General features: G+C 55.7%; 6 protein-coding genes across 6 annotated transcripts; 3 read left to right on the top strand and 3 right to left on the bottom strand.

Annotated features, from left to right (window-relative positions):
- Window positions 1–243: 243 nt before the first annotated feature.
- Window positions 244–4,595, top strand: PHYSODRAFT_339779 (hypothetical protein; the record flags this gene model as incomplete). Its single annotated transcript, XM_009537757.1, has 4 exons — window positions 244–1,530; window positions 1,621–3,342; window positions 3,541–4,228; window positions 4,444–4,595. 4 exons carry the CDS (start codon window positions 244–246, stop codon window positions 4,593–4,595), a joined length of 3,849 nt encoding a protein of 1,282 aa, XP_009536052.1.
- Window positions 4,596–5,567: 972 nt separating this feature from the next.
- PHYSODRAFT_339778 (hypothetical protein) lies at window positions 5,568–11,797 on the top strand (the record flags this gene model as incomplete). Its single annotated transcript, XM_009537756.1, has 10 exons — window positions 5,568–8,158; window positions 8,233–8,608; window positions 8,670–8,927; window positions 9,005–9,474; window positions 9,541–10,164; window positions 10,228–10,525; window positions 10,598–10,663; window positions 11,008–11,148; window positions 11,185–11,255; window positions 11,320–11,797. The coding sequence occupies 10 exons, from the start codon at window positions 5,568–5,570 to the stop codon at window positions 11,795–11,797; spliced, it is 5,373 nt and encodes a 1,790-aa protein (XP_009536051.1).
- Window positions 11,798–11,854: 57 nt separating this feature from the next.
- On the bottom strand, window positions 11,855–12,299 carry PHYSODRAFT_339777 (hypothetical protein; the record flags this gene model as incomplete). Its single annotated transcript, XM_009537755.1, has 2 exons — window positions 11,855–12,099; window positions 12,182–12,299. 2 exons carry the CDS (start codon window positions 12,297–12,299, stop codon window positions 11,855–11,857), a joined length of 363 nt encoding a protein of 120 aa, XP_009536050.1.
- Window positions 12,300–17,683: 5,384 nt separating this feature from the next.
- Window positions 17,684–18,538, top strand: PHYSODRAFT_386740 (hypothetical protein; the record flags this gene model as incomplete). The annotated part of the gene is made up of 1 exon (XM_009537754.1): window positions 17,684–18,538. A coding segment is annotated over one exon (855 nt), but the record flags the coding sequence as incomplete, so codon positions are not given.
- A 161-nt stretch (window positions 18,539–18,699) lies between these two features.
- Window positions 18,700–19,593, bottom strand: PHYSODRAFT_526254 (hypothetical protein; the record flags this gene model as incomplete). The annotated part of the gene is made up of 1 exon (XM_009537753.1): window positions 18,700–19,593. The coding sequence occupies one exon, from the start codon at window positions 19,591–19,593 to the stop codon at window positions 18,700–18,702; it is 894 nt and encodes a 297-aa protein (XP_009536048.1).
- Window positions 19,594–19,856: 263 nt separating this feature from the next.
- On the bottom strand, window positions 19,857–20,303 carry PHYSODRAFT_252777 (hypothetical protein; the record flags this gene model as incomplete). Its single annotated transcript, XM_009537752.1, has 1 exon — window positions 19,857–20,303. One exon carries the CDS (start codon window positions 20,301–20,303, stop codon window positions 19,857–19,859), a length of 447 nt encoding a protein of 148 aa, XP_009536047.1.
- Window positions 20,304–20,845: the final 542 nt, after the last annotated feature.

Here is a 20,845-nt window from a genome sequence, read left to right as displayed (position 1 = left end):
AAAAGGTATAAGCCTAATATATGAATTAATTAATTTCAGAATATTTTGTAAATGACTAAGATATAAAGTCGATCCTGATACAAGGTCAAATAATTATAAAGTCATATCTACGGAGAATAATATAGTCAAGCATATATAGGCAACATGTTTGCATACGAACTCGAAGGATTAAAGAGATTAAATATTCAACCCATTCGATGGGGTAGTAGCTACCGTATTAAGGTACGTGGCAAGACGGGGCGCATGGTATACATTAGCAACATTTCCCACCCCACCAACCAAAAATTGGTAGCGAAGCAGTACCAGATCAGTCTAGGCAAGCTCCAAAAGAATGTGGCTGCTGATTTCAAGGAAGACAGTAAGTACCGCTTCTACCAAGGCAAGAACATGGAGTCGCACCTCTACGAGGGAATTCAGCCTGCTGAGTTCTACGACAAGCTCGAGAACGTGCTCGCAACCCAGAAGTCTGCCTTCAAGGTCAACATCGCTCTTGGATACAAGCTTGTCAGCAGAACTGATGACAGCGAGACTCGCTACTTCCACCCGAATATTAGCAACACGTCTGTATTTAGCACTCCTGTAGCTATCAACAGCAAGGCTGATATTCGTAAGGTGATCTCGGAGATTCGCTCCATGGAGTTGGCTGACAAGCTCAACTACCCCAGCTCCGGGTACATGGTGAAGGGGATTACTGGCTTCAAAATCTATATCTACCAACGCGACCATGCTCTGGGTGATAGCGAGGCTGTCATTCCTAAGGCGATTCGTGATAACAAGCACGTCATCAACTTCCCCAAGACGAACAACAAGTGTGTCTTCCACTGCATTGCTTATCACAAGCAGGAGGGAGCCAAGAAGGATCCTCGCAGAATCCAGGCTCTGGTGAAACAAGCCTTCAAGCAGTACTGTTCGTACAAGGAGATCACCTACACTCTGGGTCTGTTCCGCAATTTTAAGCCTATCGACATTCTCCAATTCGATGAGCTTGAGGAGTGCTTCAAGCTGAACATCAACGTCTTCAACATGGATGTTGAGACGGGCAAGGTTGAATGCATTCGCTGCTCGGACAAGGACTATGATTCGATCAACATCCTGTCGCACGAGAATCACGCTCTCTACATCACGAACGTTGATATGCTCCAGCAGAAGTACCAATGCTCTACGTGTGAGATGGTGTTTGTTAGCTCTGATAAGCTACGTAACCACAGTAAGAACCAATGCGAACTCGTGAACATCGAATCGTTCCCAGCTCAGCCAACCATTTACCAACCCGCTCCGAACAGCATTCGTTACATGCTGACTAAGTACTCCATCAAGGATGCTGACCATTACATCGATCACTTCATTGTCTATGATTTTGAGGATATCCTCAAGCCTACGGGTGTCAAAAACGGAGAGAATACTATCTTCACAAACGAACACATTCCTGTGTTTGTTTCCGCGGCCGACAGCTTGACTGAGGAGGTGCGATGCTTTGTCAGTGATGACCCGAAGGAGTTGCTCAAGGATATGTTTCAGTACATCAAGGAAGTTGCGGCTAAGATTCAGTAGTACAACGTCACGAAGTACGAGTCTTTGCTCCGCAAAATCATCAACGTCCATGGTTTGACTGACGCTGAGGTTCCTGGTCTAGACTTGGGTAAGACGTACAAGATGGATGATGTCAATGCTTGGATTCAGAACGGGGAGTTTGCTTGTTTCTTCGATTTCCACAGCAAGCTCACATTCGGTAAGAAGCGCTCGGATTATGGCAAGCTGAAGCAGTGCATTGGTCAGGTACCAGTATTCGGATTTAACTCTGGACGCTACGACATCAACCTTATCAAGGCGGACCTGTTTGCAGTCATCGGTACTGACAACATCACATCAGTCATCAAGAACCCTAGCTACATGTGCATCGCCACGTCAGACATGAAAATGCTTGACATTAGCAACTATGTTCCGGCAGGCAGCAGCTATGCAAAGTACTTGTCGACATATCTCGGTGAGTGCAAGTGTGATGACAAGATTCGATGCGTCTGTGGCCTAGGAAAAGGCATCTTCCCGTACGAGTACATTACTTCATTTGACGTACTCAGTCAGCCGGAAGTCCCTCCTAAGTCGGCGTTCGACAGTGATCTTCGTAGCACTAGTATCAGCGATGAGGACTATGTGCGGGTACAGTTCGTCTGGGAACACTATGGCATGAAGTGGATCAAGGATCTACTCATTTGTTACAACAACCTCGATGTAGTACCCTTCATCAAGGCCATCAAAGCCCAGCGAGAACTATTCAAACGTTTCGAACTTGATATGTTCACTGATGGTGTGTCGCTACCTGGTCTCTCTGAGAAAGTCATGTATCAGACGTGCTTCAACAACCTCCAGCAACCAAGTAAGGAGCCTGCTGAAGCGTTTGACTTTCCCGCTAGTCGCTTAAGTGGATATAAGACCCAGGATGCTGATGCCGATCGTGAATTCAATATGACGCTACAACACCTCAACGACTTGCTAGAGCGACAAAAGTACCTGTGTGGGCTATGCTACAAGCAACTCACAGCTGATACTGCCTCGGCTGACCGAATCAATAACAAGCTCGGACACATCGATGGTAATATCTTGATCAGCTGTGTGGGATGCAACGTTGCTCGCAAGAACATGTCGCTAAAGGGCTTCCGCCGCAAGAAGCTATTTGAATTCAACTCAGACAGGTTGGTGTACACTATCGATAGAGAGGAGAAGGACATCTACACCAAGATGAAGGCGAACATTGCTGGTGGTCCTTCTATCATCTTCAACAGATACGCGAAACGCAACGAGACCAAGATTCGAGGGGGTAGGATCTGCAAAAAGATCATCGGCTACGATGCTAATGCTCTGTATTTGTGGGCTCTTGGTAATGAGATGCCATGTGGACGGTTGACTACCATCGAAGCATACACAGGGATCGTCGATGATATTGTAAATGACAAGATCTTTGGCTTCCTCGAGTGTGATATCCGTACACCAGAGCACCTCAAACCCTACTTCAGTGAAATGACCCCAATTTTCAAGAACACCCTTATCGACTGCAGCGATCGGAGTGTCATCGGTCAGCACATGTTCGAGTACAACGAGGAGCGCAAGCAAAGCCGAGCAAAGCCGGCTCGCAAACTCATCGGGAGCTACTTTGGTGAGAAGATCCTCATTTATGCACCGCTACTCAAATGGTACATTTCTCATGGTATGGAGATCACCAAGACTTACAGCTTCATCAAGGCTAGCTCTCACAAGGCATTTGCACCATTAATGGAAGCCGTATCGAGCGCGCGACGAGAGGGTGATGAAAATGTTAAATCCATCTGTAAGATCATTATTGAGAAGGTATCTGACTCTGATATGGATGATTTAGTCCAAGAGTTGAAAAAAATCATTACGAACCCTAAATCATTTGATGCGCTCATTATCGATAGGTTCATGAATGAATCGACAACCAATCCTAAGATTCATTTGGTTCTAGACTTGTTGACTAAGCTGAAAACGCTTAGTGAGGGTAGCAATAATAAGGCTATGATTGCTGAGATGATGAAACTGGTTGGTAATAGTGCGTTTGGTCGATCTGGCATGGACATGAGCAAGCACAAGGAGGTCAGGTATGAGCCGGACGATATGGCAATCAAGGCCAAGATTGAGTACTTCACCTTCCATGGACTGGAAGAGCTGAATGATTCATGTGAATTCACTATGAAGAAGCGAAAGCTCAACAATAAGAACCCAATTCATCTATCGATTGCAATCTATCAGCTCGCTAAGCTCCGTATGTTGCAATTCTACTATGATTGCATTGACTTCTACTTCGACCGTTCGGAATTCCAGTACCAAGAAATGGACACAGACTCGGCTTATATTGCGTTCAGCTGTGAGAAGCCATTCGTTGAGTGTATCAAGCCCGAGCTTCGTGAGCATTTTCAGCAGCATAAGTACGAGTGGTTCCCACGTGATTATAGCGAAGAGATGGCTCAGTTTGATCGCCGAACGCCAGGTTTGTTCAATGATGAGTGGTCTGGTGATGCTATGGTATCATTGTCCTCTAAGAACTACATTTGCTACCTACCAGACGAATCTTACAAGGTCAAGGTTTCAGCGAAGGGAGTCCAGCAGAGTGGTGGCCGCAATGGCGACGTCCTCAACCCAGATGGCTTTGAATCAGTTGTTCGCGACCGCATCACGCTACAGGGCACTAACAAGGGGTTTAGACGCAGTAAGGAGAGTAAGTCAATCATTACGTACACCCAGACTAAAACAGCTCTAAACTACTATTATGACAAGCGTCGTGTACTTGCGGATGGTATCACCACCGAACCGCTCGACATATAAGCAACTACCTGGCAGGGGATTTTTTTGTTTTATAACCATATAGAGCGATGGATCAGCTGTTGTCCAAATTATACTATGCCCCCAAAACGGGCTATGTGGGTGCCCAAGCCTTATACCAGAAGGCTAAAGAACTGGAGCCGAAGATTACGATGAAAATCGTCAAGGAATGGTACTCAAACCAGAGCGATATTCAGCGATTTCAGGAGCAGAAGAAGCGATACGATGGGTTCAAAATCGCATCGACTAACCCCAATTCGTGACAGATGGACTTGGCGTTTTGGGAGAAAAGACCAATCTTGACTGCGATCAACATCAACTCTCGCCTAGGCTACGCAAAATTGCTAACCAACAAAACTGGCCCGACCGTACTAGCAGCAATTAGGGTTTTTGTCCGCCTCCATAAGGTTGACATTCTCACAACCGATAATGGTTCAGAATTCATGAACCAACAGGCTCAGAAATTATTCAAAACTAAGAAAATTGACCATTTCAACAATGAGCCTGGAGATCACGCCAAAATGGGTAAAATTGAACGCTTCAATAGAACTCTGAAGCAGCGCCTTGTCAAAATCAAACCAAAGCGACTAACCCAGAAGCTCATAGCTGCTGTTATTGAGAACTACAATAGCACGACCCATCGGACGATTGGTATGACCCCCAACGAAGCTAAAGGTAAGGTAATTGAATCTGAACTAGTCCACAACCAGGCTGAAGCCGAGAGGATTGAAAACGAGTTCGAGGTCGGTGAAAAGGTTTTGTATCGACTAAAAAAGAAAACATTTGATAAAGAAGCAGCAAGATGGTCTAAGGCTACCCGTGCTGGAACAAAGGCACGTTAAACGTATACCGTTTAGGTGGGCGCCCGATAACGCGCTGCCTAGGCGAAGGACCGCACTGGCCTGATAACCGCCGTGCACAAGACCCCCTGTAGGCCCGATAACGCCACACAAGCCCCAGGAAACGCCGGCCCGATAACGCCGCACGCCCGACGGGAACGCCGAGGAAACGCCGGCCCGATAACGCCGCACGCCCAAGGCTCGACGCCCTACGACAAGGAACAAGCGTCAACACAAGAACCCCCAACTCCGAAGCCTGCGAAGACTTGGGCCTGTATTTCGAAGATACGCTACTCCAACAACCGGGAATAATTTGCTCGGCGCGACCGCTATCCAGACGCGCCGAGTTTGTGCGAGATCGCATTCGTGAGATTTCTGCGAGGGCGCTACTCCACAATGGTGCCGCGACCCGGGAGTACTACTTCGAATGACGGGCCAACGATCGAAGAGGCATCGGAGGCAGGTGCGCAGTCGGCTGGAAGGTCGCCAACCGCAAGAGAGCACAGTGAGAGACCTGTCGCGTCGTGGAGCTCTGAGGGAACCTTCACGACAGGCCACGGGGCCAGCGACGACCTGGAGGGCTACGAAGAACAGTTTGCCGTTCCCGATTCGGCTCCCGACGAGGGAGCCGCGAAGGGCCGCGACGTAAGTCGCGGTCCTACTGGTCGGAAGCCTGCGAAGGCCGACAACCAACAACAACCCACCGCCAAGGCCGCCGCCAAGCGCAAGTTGCCCAAGAGGAGGAAGAAGAAGAAGCTGCGCGCGCCGGACTCGGCGGAAGCGTCGCTGTCCAAGCCGCAAGGCAAGGACGCGGGGCGCCAGTACACCGTCGAAGAGGTGCGGTACGTCGTGGCGCGCACTGAGCTCTTCCGGCTGCTGGAGCAAGACCCGATCTTGGTCTTCCTCAAGCCCATGCTGATGAGCAACTTCACGGGCCCCTTCGTCGCGCCGGGCTTCGATAGTCTCACCAGCGTCGCCCACGCCGCGCCGATTCTCTTCCAGATGCTGCGTGATTCGGGATTCGTGCTGGGATCTTTCGAGATGGAGAAGCTGTGCGACTGGGACCTCAAGTCCTGGTTGCGCGCGATTCGCGTCGTGCGGGAGCCCTTGACGATTCTCGCCGGATCCGTCAAACAAGTCGCGACGAGTTCCGCGACGGGCTCAGCCCAGACCTCGACGACCACGCCCTCGCCGCCACCTCGATACCAATCGAGTGTGGACTTCAATAGCAGCTTCGAGTCGCGCAAGCGCAAGTCTCCGGAGAAGCGCTGCGCGCCGGATTCAGCGGATGGACCGCCGGTCAAGGCGAGAGGCGATGACACGGGGAATCAGTTCACCGCGGCAGAGATGAGGTATATGCTTGCTGGAGTGGAGCTGATCCGGCTGCTGGAGCACGATCCGATCCTGCGTTTCATCAAGCCCAACGCGATCAAGTTCACGGGTCCTTTCCGGGTGCCGGACTTTGACATGCTCACGAACGTCACGCGAGCCGCAGGGACACTCTTCGAGATGTTGCACGAATCAGGCTTCAGCTTGGGCATCACCGAGAGGACGGGAGTGTATGACTGGGACGTCGAGTCGTGGACACATACGATCCACGGCGTCTTGGGACCCTTGACGGTCCTGGTCGGATCCATCCAACGCAAGGTGACTCCGCCTGGGACGCGCCCAATCTCAACGCAGATGATAACTTCGCCCCAGGCTGAGTCGAGCGTGGATTCCACGTCGAGGTCCAAACCCCGACGCGACGTAGATGACGAACCCGCCGACTTGTTTGACGTGGACTTCGGGATGTCGAAAACCACGGCCGCGACCTCAACCACGACTTCACCGGAACTGGACGAGGTTTTCAACCATCTGAGCGAGCCGCCGCGCGCTACGCCCCGTGAGGTCACGCCAGCGCGTATCAAGGTTCTGCCGGATCTGAAGGAAACAATTCCTAAGGCGCTGGAAGAGGCGAGTACGCGCTCTACGACAACTCAGGCATCGAATACCCATGTCTCTGCGGTTCATGTCGAGCCAAGAAACTCGACGCGAAAAAACTCGACGCAGAAAATGTCGACGCGGGACGCGTCGAAGGAGATGCGCCAGCAAGGACTTGGTAATCACGCCGTGATGTCCGTCGCAGTGCCGGTTGCGACGACATCCAGGCGACCGTTGGGCACGGCGCGGGCCTCTACGACTCCCGAGCAATCGCGCTACGACGCACGAGTGCGGCCGGTCTCACTCGACGCGCTTAAGCGACTCGACCCAGGGCAAACACTCGACGTCCGCCTGCGCTCTAGCCGAGATGCACCGCGCCTGTGGGTCACGCGCAGCAAAACGTGGGTTACAACCATGTTTAAGACTAAGATCGAGCGACAAACATACCTGCGGGTGACCAACGTCACGGACGAGACAATAATGCTCGACGCAGGCACGAACGTGGGTTGGTGGACACCCTCCGATCTGTTTCCGCCTGCGCCCCGCTTCGTGCTGGCGACTAATCGACAGTACCAAGATTGGCAAAACCTTGCGTATGAAGTGACCTGCGACGAGGACGAGACCTGGCGTGACGACGAGCTCGTCTGGCCCATGTATGGATGGCCGACCTACGAAGATCTGGAATTCGACGCGCGTCGAGGTGAGCTAGAGAAAGAAGTTCACGCGGATAGGAAGCCCACATCGTACCCAGTAGTCGCTGTGAAGTCACCAACAGCGGGGCTGACCCGTGCGCCAGCGGTGGAGACGTCGTCGGTCAGCAAGTTGCAGATGCGTGACCACTCGACGCTGTCGCGCGTGGTGTTGAAGACACGGGTCGACGTAGTAACGACGTACACCGACTTCGAACATGTGACGCACTACACGTACAACCGCGTTACGGCGTACGTCGAGGCGGGAACACGGGGCCCGACGCACTTGTTGGATGCGTACGACGAGATCAAGAAGACAGCGCGACGAATAACTCGTCGCAGATCCGGTGCGCGGAGACGATGCACCGCCGAGAGGTCACCGGGGAATCGGATCCTGGGGAACGCGGTCAACGCTCCGCGGCGGCCGGTTGCACTGGCGCGATGCACAGGGCGAAGGACGGTGCCGACTCAGCGAAGACTCAGGTGGGGGTCACCCAGCCTACTACAGCGCAGACCACGTCGAGCCCGAGCGCGGCGAGGGTGCCAGACCCACGTTGCACGACGGACAGTCGCGCTGACGCGAGACGCGGGACGAGCGACGGTGACGCCAGCGCAGCAGGGGCAGGGGTGTTTGTCATACAGCCGGCGGATCACTCGCGAGAAGACATCCGACCCCGGACGTTAGATCTAGAAACAGCGTCACCTGTCAACCTCGTCGCGGAAGATTGCGACGCAAAAAAACTCGACGTGGAAAATCTCGACGCGGAACGCGACGCGAAAAATCGCGACGAGGGAAACTGCGACGAGGCCAACCCTGTCGTCAACGTGCCGGAACGAGGCCAACCCTGTCGTCAACGCGCCGGAACGAGACCCGCCGACGCCGGAGAACATGGATTTGGGGCGCGGGACGGCATACGTCCTCGTGGTGACGATGCACTCGGCTTCTACACGCGCGACGAACCCCAGAGGCAGAGCTCCAGGTGTCCTACAAGAGCTGGCTGCTCAGAACCCGTCGAGCCTGGTCAAGACCCCTCCCAGAGCGGCTAAATGCGCAGAGAGTCATGGCCCGGGTATTTTACGGGGCGCGGTGTGCTGGACGAAGACGCGTCTTGCGTCGGATCTGGTTGTGCATTCAAGTTTTTCGGTGGCGTGTGGGTCGCAACGAGAAACACGTCACGCGACGGTGCCCAGTCAAAGCGCCTAGGGCTATGCGTTCGACAGCACCGCCGACTCGCGCAGGTGAACGCGCTAGAAGTCGACCAAGGTGTACACGTCGCAGATCGGACTCGGGGCGGAGTCGCGACGACGGACACGGCTGAAGTCAATTTGCCGATACGGTATTGCTTGGATTGCGACAGCCCCGGTCTCCCCCACGAGCTTAAGCGCATGTCCGACGCACTGGCAGGATGCGAGGTACAACGTCATGAGTGCAACGCGACGGGAAACTCGTCGCAGACCAGGTGCGCAGAGACGCTACACCACCGAGAGGAGATCGTCAGGAAACCAGATTCCACGAAACACGGTCAATGTCGTGCGACGGACAGTCACGCTGAAGCGAGACGCGGGGCGATGGGAAGTGCCCTCGACGGGGCGAGAGCGCAGGGGGGTGGCAACGAGCCTGCTGCAACGAGGAACGCGTCGAGCCCGATCAGGAGGCCTGTTGCAGTGTCGAAATACGTGGAGGGTCCAACGTCAGTACAGCCCTTAGAGTGCGACGACGCGATAAACAGAAACCCACCTTGCGTCGAGGCTGATAGGGAATTCGAGGTTGCGAGGAGCGTGTCGGACGCCGCGAGTGACTCGTCGCGCGACGGAACAGAGTCGACGCGCCGAGGGATATGCATCCTTCTGAACTGCCGACTCGCGCAGGTGAACGTGCTAGTAGTCGGCCAAGCCGGGGACGACGCAAATCGGACCCGGGGCGACGTCGCGGCGATGAACAGGGCTGGAGTGAATTCGTTGATGTCATATTGCTGGGATCGCGGCAGAATGGGATTTGCCTACGGGCTAGAGCTCATGCTGGACGCTGTGCCGCGAGACGCCCCGTGTGTGAGCACGTACGCTGTACGTCTTGAGACGGGCTGCACGCCTTGTCAATTTTCGGTCAAGGACGTTTTCAAGTTGAGGCCTGTGTGCGCTATGATCAATGGGACGATCCCGTCGAACGAGCCCGCCGACTGCCGCGACGAGATGCCGCTAGAAGTGAGCCGGGACACTAGCACTGTAAAGAGTGACGGCGTTGCGTACTCGAAGGTCAGGGACAAGCACGCCGAGACGGTTCGCGTCGTGGTAGACTTGGCGCTCTCCTTTCGGTTCGCGCGCGACCGAGATCCGCGGTGTACGTCAAGGGCGATAATCGCCGTCGGAAAACTACCGCACCAGTGCGCCGAGCCCAAGCGACGGACGCTACAGATCTGACCGCGTGCGCAGATGCGGCGCGTCAGGTTGTGCACCAAAGCGCAAGGCAGGCCAAACGAATCGCGTCGCGAGACGAGTAACTCGCTTTACCAACTGTCTTTCAACTTCCGCACCTCCAAGCAAAACCCCGTTGAAGAGTTTCTGTCACACGCCGCGACGTGTTTGGCGGTGTCAACGAACGGACCGTTTGACTCCACCGATACGTGTTTACTGGAGCACAGCCTGACACTCGCTCTGGACGAGGATGCTTCCGAAGGGGAGAAGTCCTTGGAGCTGCATGCCGGTCGGGCTTCCCGACCTGGCTGCGCGCGCCGCGAGTCCGACGTGACCTAGAGAGGCTGTACCGACGAACTGGATCTCAACTGCGGAAAGTGGCGGTGCGACTTCTCGCGACAGCACGCTGGTCGTTACCGTCTTGCGGCGATTTCGCGCGAGGACGTGGGGCGGCTGAGCCGAGCCCTGGTGGGTGAGCGCCTTTAGTGGCGCGGTGGAAGTTGGCAGGGTGGCTGCCGACAGGTGGATAGGCGGAGAGCCTCGACTCTGGGAATGGCCGGAGCGAGGGGTTGGATGAGGAAAGTGTGGAGGACCAGCCTGTTGCTGAAGATGAGATCTCATAAAAGATGTGAAGAAGTGGAAAGAAACGAAGGAAAAGAGCAAGACCTACGTGTTGGAGTTACGGCTACAGCGACTACGAGCAACGACAACGTGTGGCACTAGGGCCCCTCAATGGGGTCCATGTCAGTGAACGCGACGAGGGACGTCGCCACTTGGTCTGAGGGCGGCGCGTTTGGGCGTCGCTGTCCGAGGCCTCGGACTGGAACTGCGCTGTGACCTGGCGCGTTCGATCGACAGCAGCAGCCGAGACGAAGGCGAAGACGATGGAGTCGAGACCGAACTGGGAGGCCTGCACCCGTGACGCGTTGATTCCTTGGCTCCGCTGTACCGCGGTCGGCGGACACCCGCTGAAGCTGGCGGCGGAGTAGACGCCGGACCTGGACGAAGCGTCGGACCTGGACGGTGCGTCGGAGCCCGATGAGTATCCGCGGTTAACGAGGTCTTAGCCTCAGGACCGGAAACGGGGGCGGCAGAACCCACGCTGACACCCGTACTCGACGTAGTGGAGGCGAGACAGGAGCAGCGGGGGCCGCCGCTCGGCTTGACTCCACAGGCCACAGCGTTTATCTCCACCGCGACGGAAGCTTCACGTCGACGGATCATGTCGTAGGTGTCAATGTGCCCGCCTACGGACGTGACGACACCGGCAAGATGTTCTCGAAGTCCATCGCGCACGTGCTACGCCGTCTACCAACCTCGACGCGCTTCCCGAAGCACCCGTCCTCAAACCGCGTCATGCTCGTCGCGGTCCTGGATGGCCACGTCGTGCTCGTCCTCCAGCTCGATTACGTGAGCGCTGGAACGGTGGACTTGAGCGCTCGCGGCATCTCGCCGCTACCCCCACACGCGACGTATTCCCAGCTGCGCGAGACGTGGCCTGAAACTCGCCGATTCCTCCAAGTCGCGGATACGCGTCGCGCCCCGCCGGAGTTCTTTGGTGTGGGTCACAAGGAACGCGTTATTGCGCCGAAGGTCTACTAACAGCGGCTCGTTAAACGCTGCGCCGACTCGGCTTCCGCACGGCTCTGCGTGGGCGCATTACGGATAAGAATGAGATGCCCAACAAGGGTAGTGCGTCGCCGTCCGAGCGCGACGGACCTGGTCTCTCTCGGTGACGGCGGTGTTGCACTCCTTTTTGGAGAGCCGAAGCTTGACGCACGTGGTCCCTCGCGATGCTGGAAGCGTCGTGCGCTTGCTCGACGACCGCCAGGGCTTGATGCGCGCGGTCTCGCTCGGCAAAAGCTCGCCGCGTTGCTGCTCTGCAGCTACGAAGGATTGCTGCGCTTGATCGCATTCCGCCACGGTAGCGCCGAGTCGCGATTGGACCGGGGGGAGGCAGCTTGGGCTACCGCGAGCTGATCGGACGGATCAGGGAGGCGAGACCGATGTGCACTGGTTGCATAGACGACGATGTCAGCGCAGCCTCGAGGTTGCCCGTGTCGGGCCCGCTCTCCTCGACGCAGAAGTCCTCAGCGCGAACCATGATGCTTGAATGGCAACGAAGCGGACGGAGACGACAAAGAATTCGACGAATCGAGATGCGGCCAACACGCGGGGCAGGTTCTGCAACGACACACCCACCTGGGGAGTGCGCGTGCGTGGCAGCGGGACGGATGTGGTGTAGTGCCCAGCGAGGAAGCGGGCACGTCGGCGTCGGTGAAAGAAGGCGCCGAGACGAATGCTGATGGATGCGGATGATGAACTCGACGCAGTTGATGAAACGCGACGCGATTGATGGGGGCGACGCGCGGGAGAGGTCGACGGAAAGTCGACGCGGGTGATGGGCCGCGAGACACAGCGACAGAGTCCAACTCGACGCGTAATCATCCGACAAGTCGACCAGCGCCCCGTCTCTGCAAAACGTGTCGACCCTAAACCCCGCCGAGCAAAACGCGCCGACCCTAACCCCCGCCGACCAAAACGCGCCGAGGTAAGATCTTGATTGCACCACGCAAACCAGGTTGAAGGACGGCAGTGCAAGCACGACAGAAGTAGGGATAGGCCCAGAGCGGTAGGCTTAGCAAGCAGTAGTACAGAGTAGCCAGTAGCTAGGGCATAGGATAGGGTAAGGACTCAGTCCCGAAATTTCTCTGAACCACAAAGACCTCCCGTCTTCTCCGAGGTTCCAGGGGAACCACCAAGCGCCGGCAAGTAGAGCCGCCTCGATATCGCGGCCCCCCCGTCGTTTGTTGGTTCGGGTGCTCACCTCCCACAGACCCGTGCTGGAACAAAGGCACGTTAAACGTATACCGTTTAGGTGGGCGCCCGATAACGCGCTGCCTAGGCGAAGGACCGCACTGGCCTGATAACCGCCGTGCACAAGTCCCCCTGTAGGCCCGATAACGCCACACAAGCCCCAGGAAACGCCGGCCCGATAACGCCGCACGCCCAAGGCTCGACGCCCTACGACAAGGAACAAGCGTCAACACAAGAACCCCCAACTCCGAAGCCTGCGAAGACTTGGGCCTGTATTTCGAAGATACGCTACTCCAACAACCGGGAATAATTTGCTCGGCGCGACCGCTATCCAGACGCGCCGAGTTTGTGCGAGATCGCATTCGTGAGATTTCTGCGAGGGCGCTACTCCAGAACACCGTGGACCCACACGGATGTCGTCCACGTCTTGACTGGTCATCATGGCGTGGCAGCTCACGGGTGACACCGTGGACCAAGCTGGCTGTCTGCGTCGCTGGGATGGGGCGGCGTATTGCGGCGGTTTAATACCGTCAGCCGGAAGGCGGGGCCTGTGGGGGGTCCACGGTGGACTACATGTCCACCATGTGGAGCCGTTTCCCATTAGAAACCAGCCCACAGGTGACGCCGTGGTCCCAACAGGACGTCGGTGCCTTCATGACATGCGTGCGGCTCTGGCAGGTCACCAGGTCGTTGGGTGTGTTTCGCGCAGCCCATCCTCAGCACCGTAGTGACGAGCGGGATTCGGCTGAGTGTCAATGTGGCCTGCACCACACGTAGCAGGCCTGCGACGTGGATGGGAATATCGGTAAACTTCATGGCGCGGCGGGACGGAGAAAACGCAGTGGAGAAACAGCTATACGGAGCGCCTTGGGGGAACAACAGCGCTGTTGGAGCGATCAAGATGGCCTGCAACATATACGGCAGCAAGGAACGCAGATCTGCTTGGACAAGTGCAGTGGAGAGGGCTTCGGTTCTCGGAGGGAAGGCGATGCCGTTCGGGGGCACAGGGACCGTGACGCTGTCCACGGGGAAAGTAGACAGAAGTTGCCTGGGCCGTTTCAACCATGCAGCGGGCTGATGAGATGTGTAGGCTCAGAAGCGACGGTGATGTCTAGCTCGTTCCTTTAGCAGGTAGACGTTGCTTATACAATCCTCAAATACAAACTGAAAAACTGTCGTATTTAACGAGGTTGGACAAGACCGACCCAGATCAGTTGATGTATTGTGCTTTTCAGTTGTTTTGGCGAATCGGACGTGTAAAACAGCTACCTACTAAGATGGGGCTAGGTTATCGGAGCAGATTAGCAGGTCCCTAGTAGGGAATTAGGACCAAGAATTGCTAGTCCGATGGAAGCACTTGCGCAGGTCCTACAAACAGCCGAAAGCCCGAATGTCGCCCATTTTCACGGCATTCGGGGTTTGAGGTCTTACGAAGGACTCCTGCCAAGACTTGTGGCAGGACTTTCATACGAGCTGACTCTAATACGGCGTATGTCAAACGCAGAAAAAACTTAGGGAAACACGATGCAGTCGATACGTTAAACACTCCAGTCTTCGCCCTTCGCCTTCGCGTGTTCCGGCATTGCTTGCTTCCCTAAACAAAGCTTGGTTGGCTTGGACTCCAACCGGAGTCCATTGAACGGAGAGACTCCGGGAGACCGCTCATCGGACTCGTCCGAGATTTGCATCTCAGATTTAGAGACCGCCAACCTCAGATTAACTGACCTGTAAAGTCCTACGTAGGACTCGGCAAAATGACCGAAAGGCACAATACGTGACTTTGAAAGCGCAGTACGGCGACGACGGCGTACAAGAAATGATTGCCGACGCAAAGAAAAACGCATCCACGACGTCTACAACAACAACCGAAAAGTCCCCGATGACATCAGAAAGGTGGCAATGCTGTCCCATGATCTGGACAGTACGAATGCCGTTGTAGCGCGTTTGAGGGAAGAGGTTTGGAGGAGCGAGGGGAAAACTGGCGATGATATTTTCAAGATGCTGAAGCTCGGTGAGGATCTGGAGAGCCCATATCTCTACGATCTTGTACGTAACCCGGCGTTGGGTGCATGGGCGTTCTATGTTGCCAAACTTCACAATGTCGACAGCAAAAAACCGGGTGTGATTTGGATACTGGAAAAAAGGTTTGAGTACGGTATGTTGGGCCTGGCTGACGCACTGAGTACTGCGAAGATCTCCGCGGCAAAGTTCCTACAGAAGCTGCAGTTTGAGGACTGGCTAGCTAACGGAATCCACCCGGATACGATATCGTTCAGGATGAGAGATTTCTCCCCGAATAACGTTCAAGTAGGAGTGGCGTACCGCAGGTTTTACGAAGCCCATATCCCGCGCGGTAACTAATGCTGAAGGCCGCTAAGAGCACGGAGAACGCCACTATCATTGACGAATGCATCGAGTCAATAGCCGGATGAACGACATCTTTCCCCCTCTAAGCTGTTGTTGTGATTTTGTATATGGTACTTATTGCAACGATGAGATAGGAGAAGTGATCCGTGATCACCTTGAACCGGCACTAGGCACTATTATATTACCGTAGTGCCAATACTTAACCTGCAAGACGGCGTTGCGGAAAGTCTTGCAAAACTAGTTCGCGGGTGCAAAACACAGAAGCGATGTCGCTAGCACATTGGAGGATGCATGAGGAAAGTGCCGGCAAAAACGTGAGCACTTGGCAGCGGGAGCTCGGTTTATTATAATAGAAGATCAACACGACGCGGCATCTTGATGTTAAATGGGAGATATCACGCCAGTACATTCTATTCGGACTTCGCGTTTATGCATATTTTTAGTGGTCGCTATTTTGATGAGCATCTACAGTAGACAGCTGCACTGCAAGGAGTAAGTTGCTTGCTTGGTGTCTCGTGGCTTCCGCACGCTATTCTGCATCTTTTCATCATTCAAACCTGGACTATGAGTCCTGCCATCTCGACCGCGTCTTCCTTGTCCTCAATGCAGTCGCGAGTCACAACACCAAGGTCAATGTCAAACACGCGGTCGGCATGGAACGAGGATGAAGTTGCTGTCAGAGCGAGCTCCAGCCGCTACAGGGTCCTTGACTACGGACAGAAGAAGCGAGAGGTTCGTGCTTTTGTGGTCTAAATGTGCTGCCTCAGGTCGAATTGGCTAACCATAAACCATTTACGTTTCACAGACCGACGATGTGGCGCGAATCATCAACGACCTGGAAGCCCAGCGTCGATGCCGCTCCAACAGCAGCCGATCTCGACATCCTTCAAGCAGGCGTGAAGCACCGGTAGTTCCTATCCGAAGTGGGTCTCCGCGGCTGAAAGGCCAAGCAAGAAAATCCAGGTCTTCTCGTCATGGCAGCGGCCGTCTCTCATTTGGGGATACGTCAAGTACTAGTGACGAATTGCTCCCTAGAACTGAGCAACCTCCCGCTTCCAAGGCTGTATCGCAATCCTTCCAGGACCAGGTGCTGGATGAACTTCGAAAGCTAAAAGAGGCCCAGCGGATCGAATTTGAAGCTCTTGAGAGACTGCAACGCGAGAAAGACGAGGCTGAGCGGAAAGCACGTCGCCTAGAGCAAAAGCTTCGCGAACAGGAAGTTCAATTGTCGAGAAAAGAAGCAAAAGCAACCCGTACCTCAGAAGGCCAGCGAAAGACGAACGCGTGGGATGAAGCCCCTTTTTACTCTGACGAAGAGAACGGGGGTTGCCGCCACTCGAAGAACAATAACGATGGTGGAGTTGTGTCCGAGGACGAGGACTCAGCAGTAGAGGACCCGGAACTTCATGAATGGGACGACATGACGCAGTCGCCTCCGCCCTACGGCAGGATTGCTTCGCCTGCGGTACGTTCAACGGAACGAGTGACGCTGGTCAAGTAATTTAATGCCGTGTTCGTTTTCGCCCAGACATCACCATTCAAGCGCAGTTCCGGGTGGCCTGCATGGACTGGAGACGAATCCCTCCCACCGGGACCTGCATCCGAACCTGAGGGTACGTTCATCCTAAGATCACACAATGTTTGGATCAGTAGGCTAAGTCGTGTGTGTGTGTGGCAGAATCCAACTCACCTGAACCCAGTAAGACGCTGCGTCGCCGTTCTCGGTCTCGAAGCAGGATTGAACCTTCTTCCTCGTTCAATTTCCGGCGCGGAAGAGCTGTGTCATCACACGTTCGACGTCTCAGTCTGAGCAGATCTCGCAGTCCTTCAGCCACACGAACGGCTCGAAGTAACCAAGACAGCCAGGAATTGCGACGATCTTGTGCATTCTTCGAAAACAAGGCACGAGCTCAAGCGGAGGCTGAGCAACATGCCAAGGAGGCAGCTGAGCGATTACAACGAGCTCGACACGCAGCACCACCGCAAAAACTTCTGGAGCGACAGGCACTGGCGAACCAGCGTAAGACTCAGCAGCTTAAGCAGCTCGAGCAGGAAATGAACGCAGAGTTAGCACGTGAAAAACGAGCAAAGGCGCGTGACGTACCGTTAACGACTTATCTGTCGGCGGAAGATGCTGCGGAGGCTGAGCAGAAGCGCAAAGAGCGAATTCGCCAGCGAGCCGAGGAGCTAATGCAATCAGCTGAACTGCCACCGAGGATGGCGGTGGCCAGCAAGAATGCAATGTCGGGTACTTCAACCCCGAATGGTGAATCGGGACCGGACGCTGGGAACATGACGGTGAAGCTGAAGAAGAAGCTGCGAGCAGCAGCGGAGGCGGAAGCTGAGAAACTGAAGCGCCGACCGAAGCCTGTGCCAAACTTTGACCAGCTTCACTCGAAGTGGGAGGCCGCTCTGAAGAAGCGGAAGGAGTTAGCACGTCGCAACCAGGATGAAGAAGCTGTCGTGGAAGACAGCACTGACACCTCATCGAAGAATAAGAATGGGGAGTTCTTCACCTCACGCGCGGCCAAGCTGGCTGAGCTGCAGGAGAAGAAGGAGGCTCGTAAGCAACGGCTGCAAGCGAAGGAGGAGGCCATCAAGCAGCACGCAAAACGGGCTCAACAGAAGCTGCTTGAACGCGCTCGAGCTTCATTGGGAAAGGATGTCGGGGTTCAACGCAAACCTACCAAATCTGAGGCACTGCGCGTGCAGAAGCTGATGGCCGAAGCTGCCAAGCAGGAGAAGCAACGCCAACGCGAAGAACGTGAAGCTGACGCTCGCGAGCGACGACGTGAGGAAGCAGCTCGTCGTGTCCGTGCCCAAGTGAAGCGGTCGGAGGGCGTCCGACGTGAGAACTACTCTGGCAACTTCGTCGACTTAAAAGACCTCGACGCCGTGGCCAAAGAAAAAGCTCGTGAGCAGCGGCAGCAGTTCAAGGACGCCATCGCGCGCAACAAGGAGAAATTGTTGGCAGCGGCAGCGGCTCGCCCCAGTCTCATGGAGAGGTTCACCACCACCGTCAAGCGCGAGACCCACCGTCGCTCCGCCCTGGAGGCTGTAGTCAAGACCGTCTTCCACAAGGACTTGTCCACCCTGAAGGGCGTTCTCACCGACGACGAGCAGGAGCTCGCCAAAGAAATGGTCGCCGTTGATGACGACAAGAACGAAGACAAGGACAACGACTAGAAGTTAGCTCGAAGGTCAGTCCAATTCAACGTCAGTATGTATGTAAAGTTTATTTCGTGCACGTCGTCTAGGATGGCAGGTTCGTCCGTACCTCCCCCCTCCCTCTTACCTTCCTCTCTCTGTCTCTCTATCTCTTAGTCAATGAGGCTCTTGAGAAAGTCGTAGGTGGCGAACTGCACGCCCATGTTGGGCATGGCTCTCACCAGCGTGGGCGTGAGGCCTCTGTAGTAGGCCGTCCAGCCCTCGTTCCTCGCCAGCTTGACGTAGCAGTCCCACGCGTTCCTGTACTGCCTGGTCACTCCCCCCGCTCCCTGCATCTGCAGCCGCCTGCGCACTGTGTCGTTCGGGTACGTGAAGATGGTTGCCAGCACGCCGGCGCCACCACCACACACAATCTTGCCAGCAAAGTCAGCCTTGGGGTCAATGTCCTCGGGCAGCATGGACGTCAGCAGGTCGTAGGACCCGAACTTGATGCCCTCGTACGGCAGCGCGCCAAAGAGCGTGGGGCCAATGCCGCGGAACAGCGCGCGCGGTCCCTCCTCGCGCAGCGTGCGCATGAAGGTGTGGGCGATGCCGCTGTACACCAGGTTCACTCCGATCTGGCCGGACACGCGCGTGCGGATGAGGTCCAGCGGGTACGTGACGATGGACGCCGTGAAGCCCGAGAGCGAGCCCGAGACGAAGGGCCCCCACGCGGGCATCTTGCCCTCGCCGTCCATGGAGCGGAAGAGGTCCTTGTAGAAGTCGGAGAAGGCGAAGAGCACGGCCTTGTGCGGCACCACGCGCACGCAGGCCGCCATGTTGCCGCGCCAGAAGCCCAGCACGCCCTCGGACGACACGATGCTGCGCGTGGTGGCCAGCATCCCCACGCTCTCGCCCGTCTGGCACACGATCTTGACGCGCTCGAAGGGCGCCACCACCGTCTTGGCCACGATGCCCGCGCCCCCGCCCGCCGCCATCTGCTTCAGCTGCTTGGCGTCCCACTTGGGCGCGAGCTGCACGGCCGCCGGCGCAGCGGACGCCGTCATTGCGAGCGAGGAGGAGGAGGGATGGAGAGTGGAGTGGGAGAGGAGGTTGTCATAGGGCACTCTCTTGGGGGAATGGGTCGCTAAAGGGCACTCTCGCGAGGGAGACGCGCGCAATTCGACGACGCGCTTCAACAAGACGGGACCGCGACAGGCTGTAGACGAATCGAAAGGCTGTCTGTTGTCTATTGGTGTTGGTGTCTATGGGGGTGTCTATGGGCTATGTATGAAGGCTGTATGGGCGCAGATAAATATCTCTAGCGCGTTCACGCGTCCTGGACGCTGCGCAGTCGGCGGTTCTTGGCTCCTCCGCGGGGGAAGAAGCTCCTCCACCAGCGCGCGATCCGATTAAAGAGGCCGTTGTTGCTGAACTTGGTGATGACGATCATGTCGGTGCTGGGGTTCGCGACCGGGCCATTGAGAGGGATCGCGTTCGCGCCGACGGCTCGAGCTGCAGCGCCGGGGGTCGCGCCACCCGCGCGCTCTTCGTCTTCTGACCGCAGCGCGGCCAGCAGCTTGATGGGCACCATGAAGCCAACGGGCTCCGGCGTTTTAGCTTGCGCTTTGTTGGTTTTGGGCATTGCGGCCATCTGCTGGATGGGGGGAATCTCGACGGTAGCGTCGTCCGCCCCTCCGTCGCCGCAGTACTCGGCGGAAGCGCTGACTGTCAGCAGCGCGACCATGAGCATGAGCAAGAACTGAGCGAGCTGCATTTTCTTCTTGGAGGCTGGTGTGTGATTGGAAGCAGATTGCAAAGTGTTATTTGGGGTTGTGAAGACGACGCGAATTGGACGCGAGGCCTGGAAGCCACCGGTCTCGCCGTGGGGAACGACTGTACTGTACAGTACCTGGATCCAGAGGAGCCGCAGTGCATGATTGGCGGGCGAGTTTTATCGCAGCGGTTGGTTGCGCGAAAGAGCGAACACGCGGCTGTAAACATGGACCCATGACTGGTGAGCAGCCCACACATAAAACGTGGCGAATCTGTGACGTGACGAAAGTTTATATCGGCTGGCCCCCTCCACCAACTTTCCCTGTCCACACCAGGTTGTCGTTTCCTAACTCTCTTGAATTCAGGCTGGACACTTGAGTATCCTCACATGGCAAGGACCAGACCGGAAGGCGTACCGTACAGTACCGCCGGTGACCATGGGTAGCGGAGCTCATGCCTGGGCACGTGAAAGACTAACAACCCGTCCAGACAAACTCCTGGTAAGGTTTCGACCGTATACACTCCGTCGGGAACCGAGACCGT

The sequence above is a fragment of the Phytophthora sojae genome, assembly GCF_000149755.1.
Source record: "Phytophthora sojae unplaced genomic scaffold PHYSOscaffold_11, whole genome shotgun sequence".
Classification (NCBI taxonomy): Eukaryota; Oomycota; class Peronosporomycetes; order Peronosporales; family Peronosporaceae; genus Phytophthora; species Phytophthora sojae.
The sequence above is the reverse complement of the archived record's forward strand: the minus strand, read 5'-3'. Positions and strand labels throughout refer to the sequence as shown.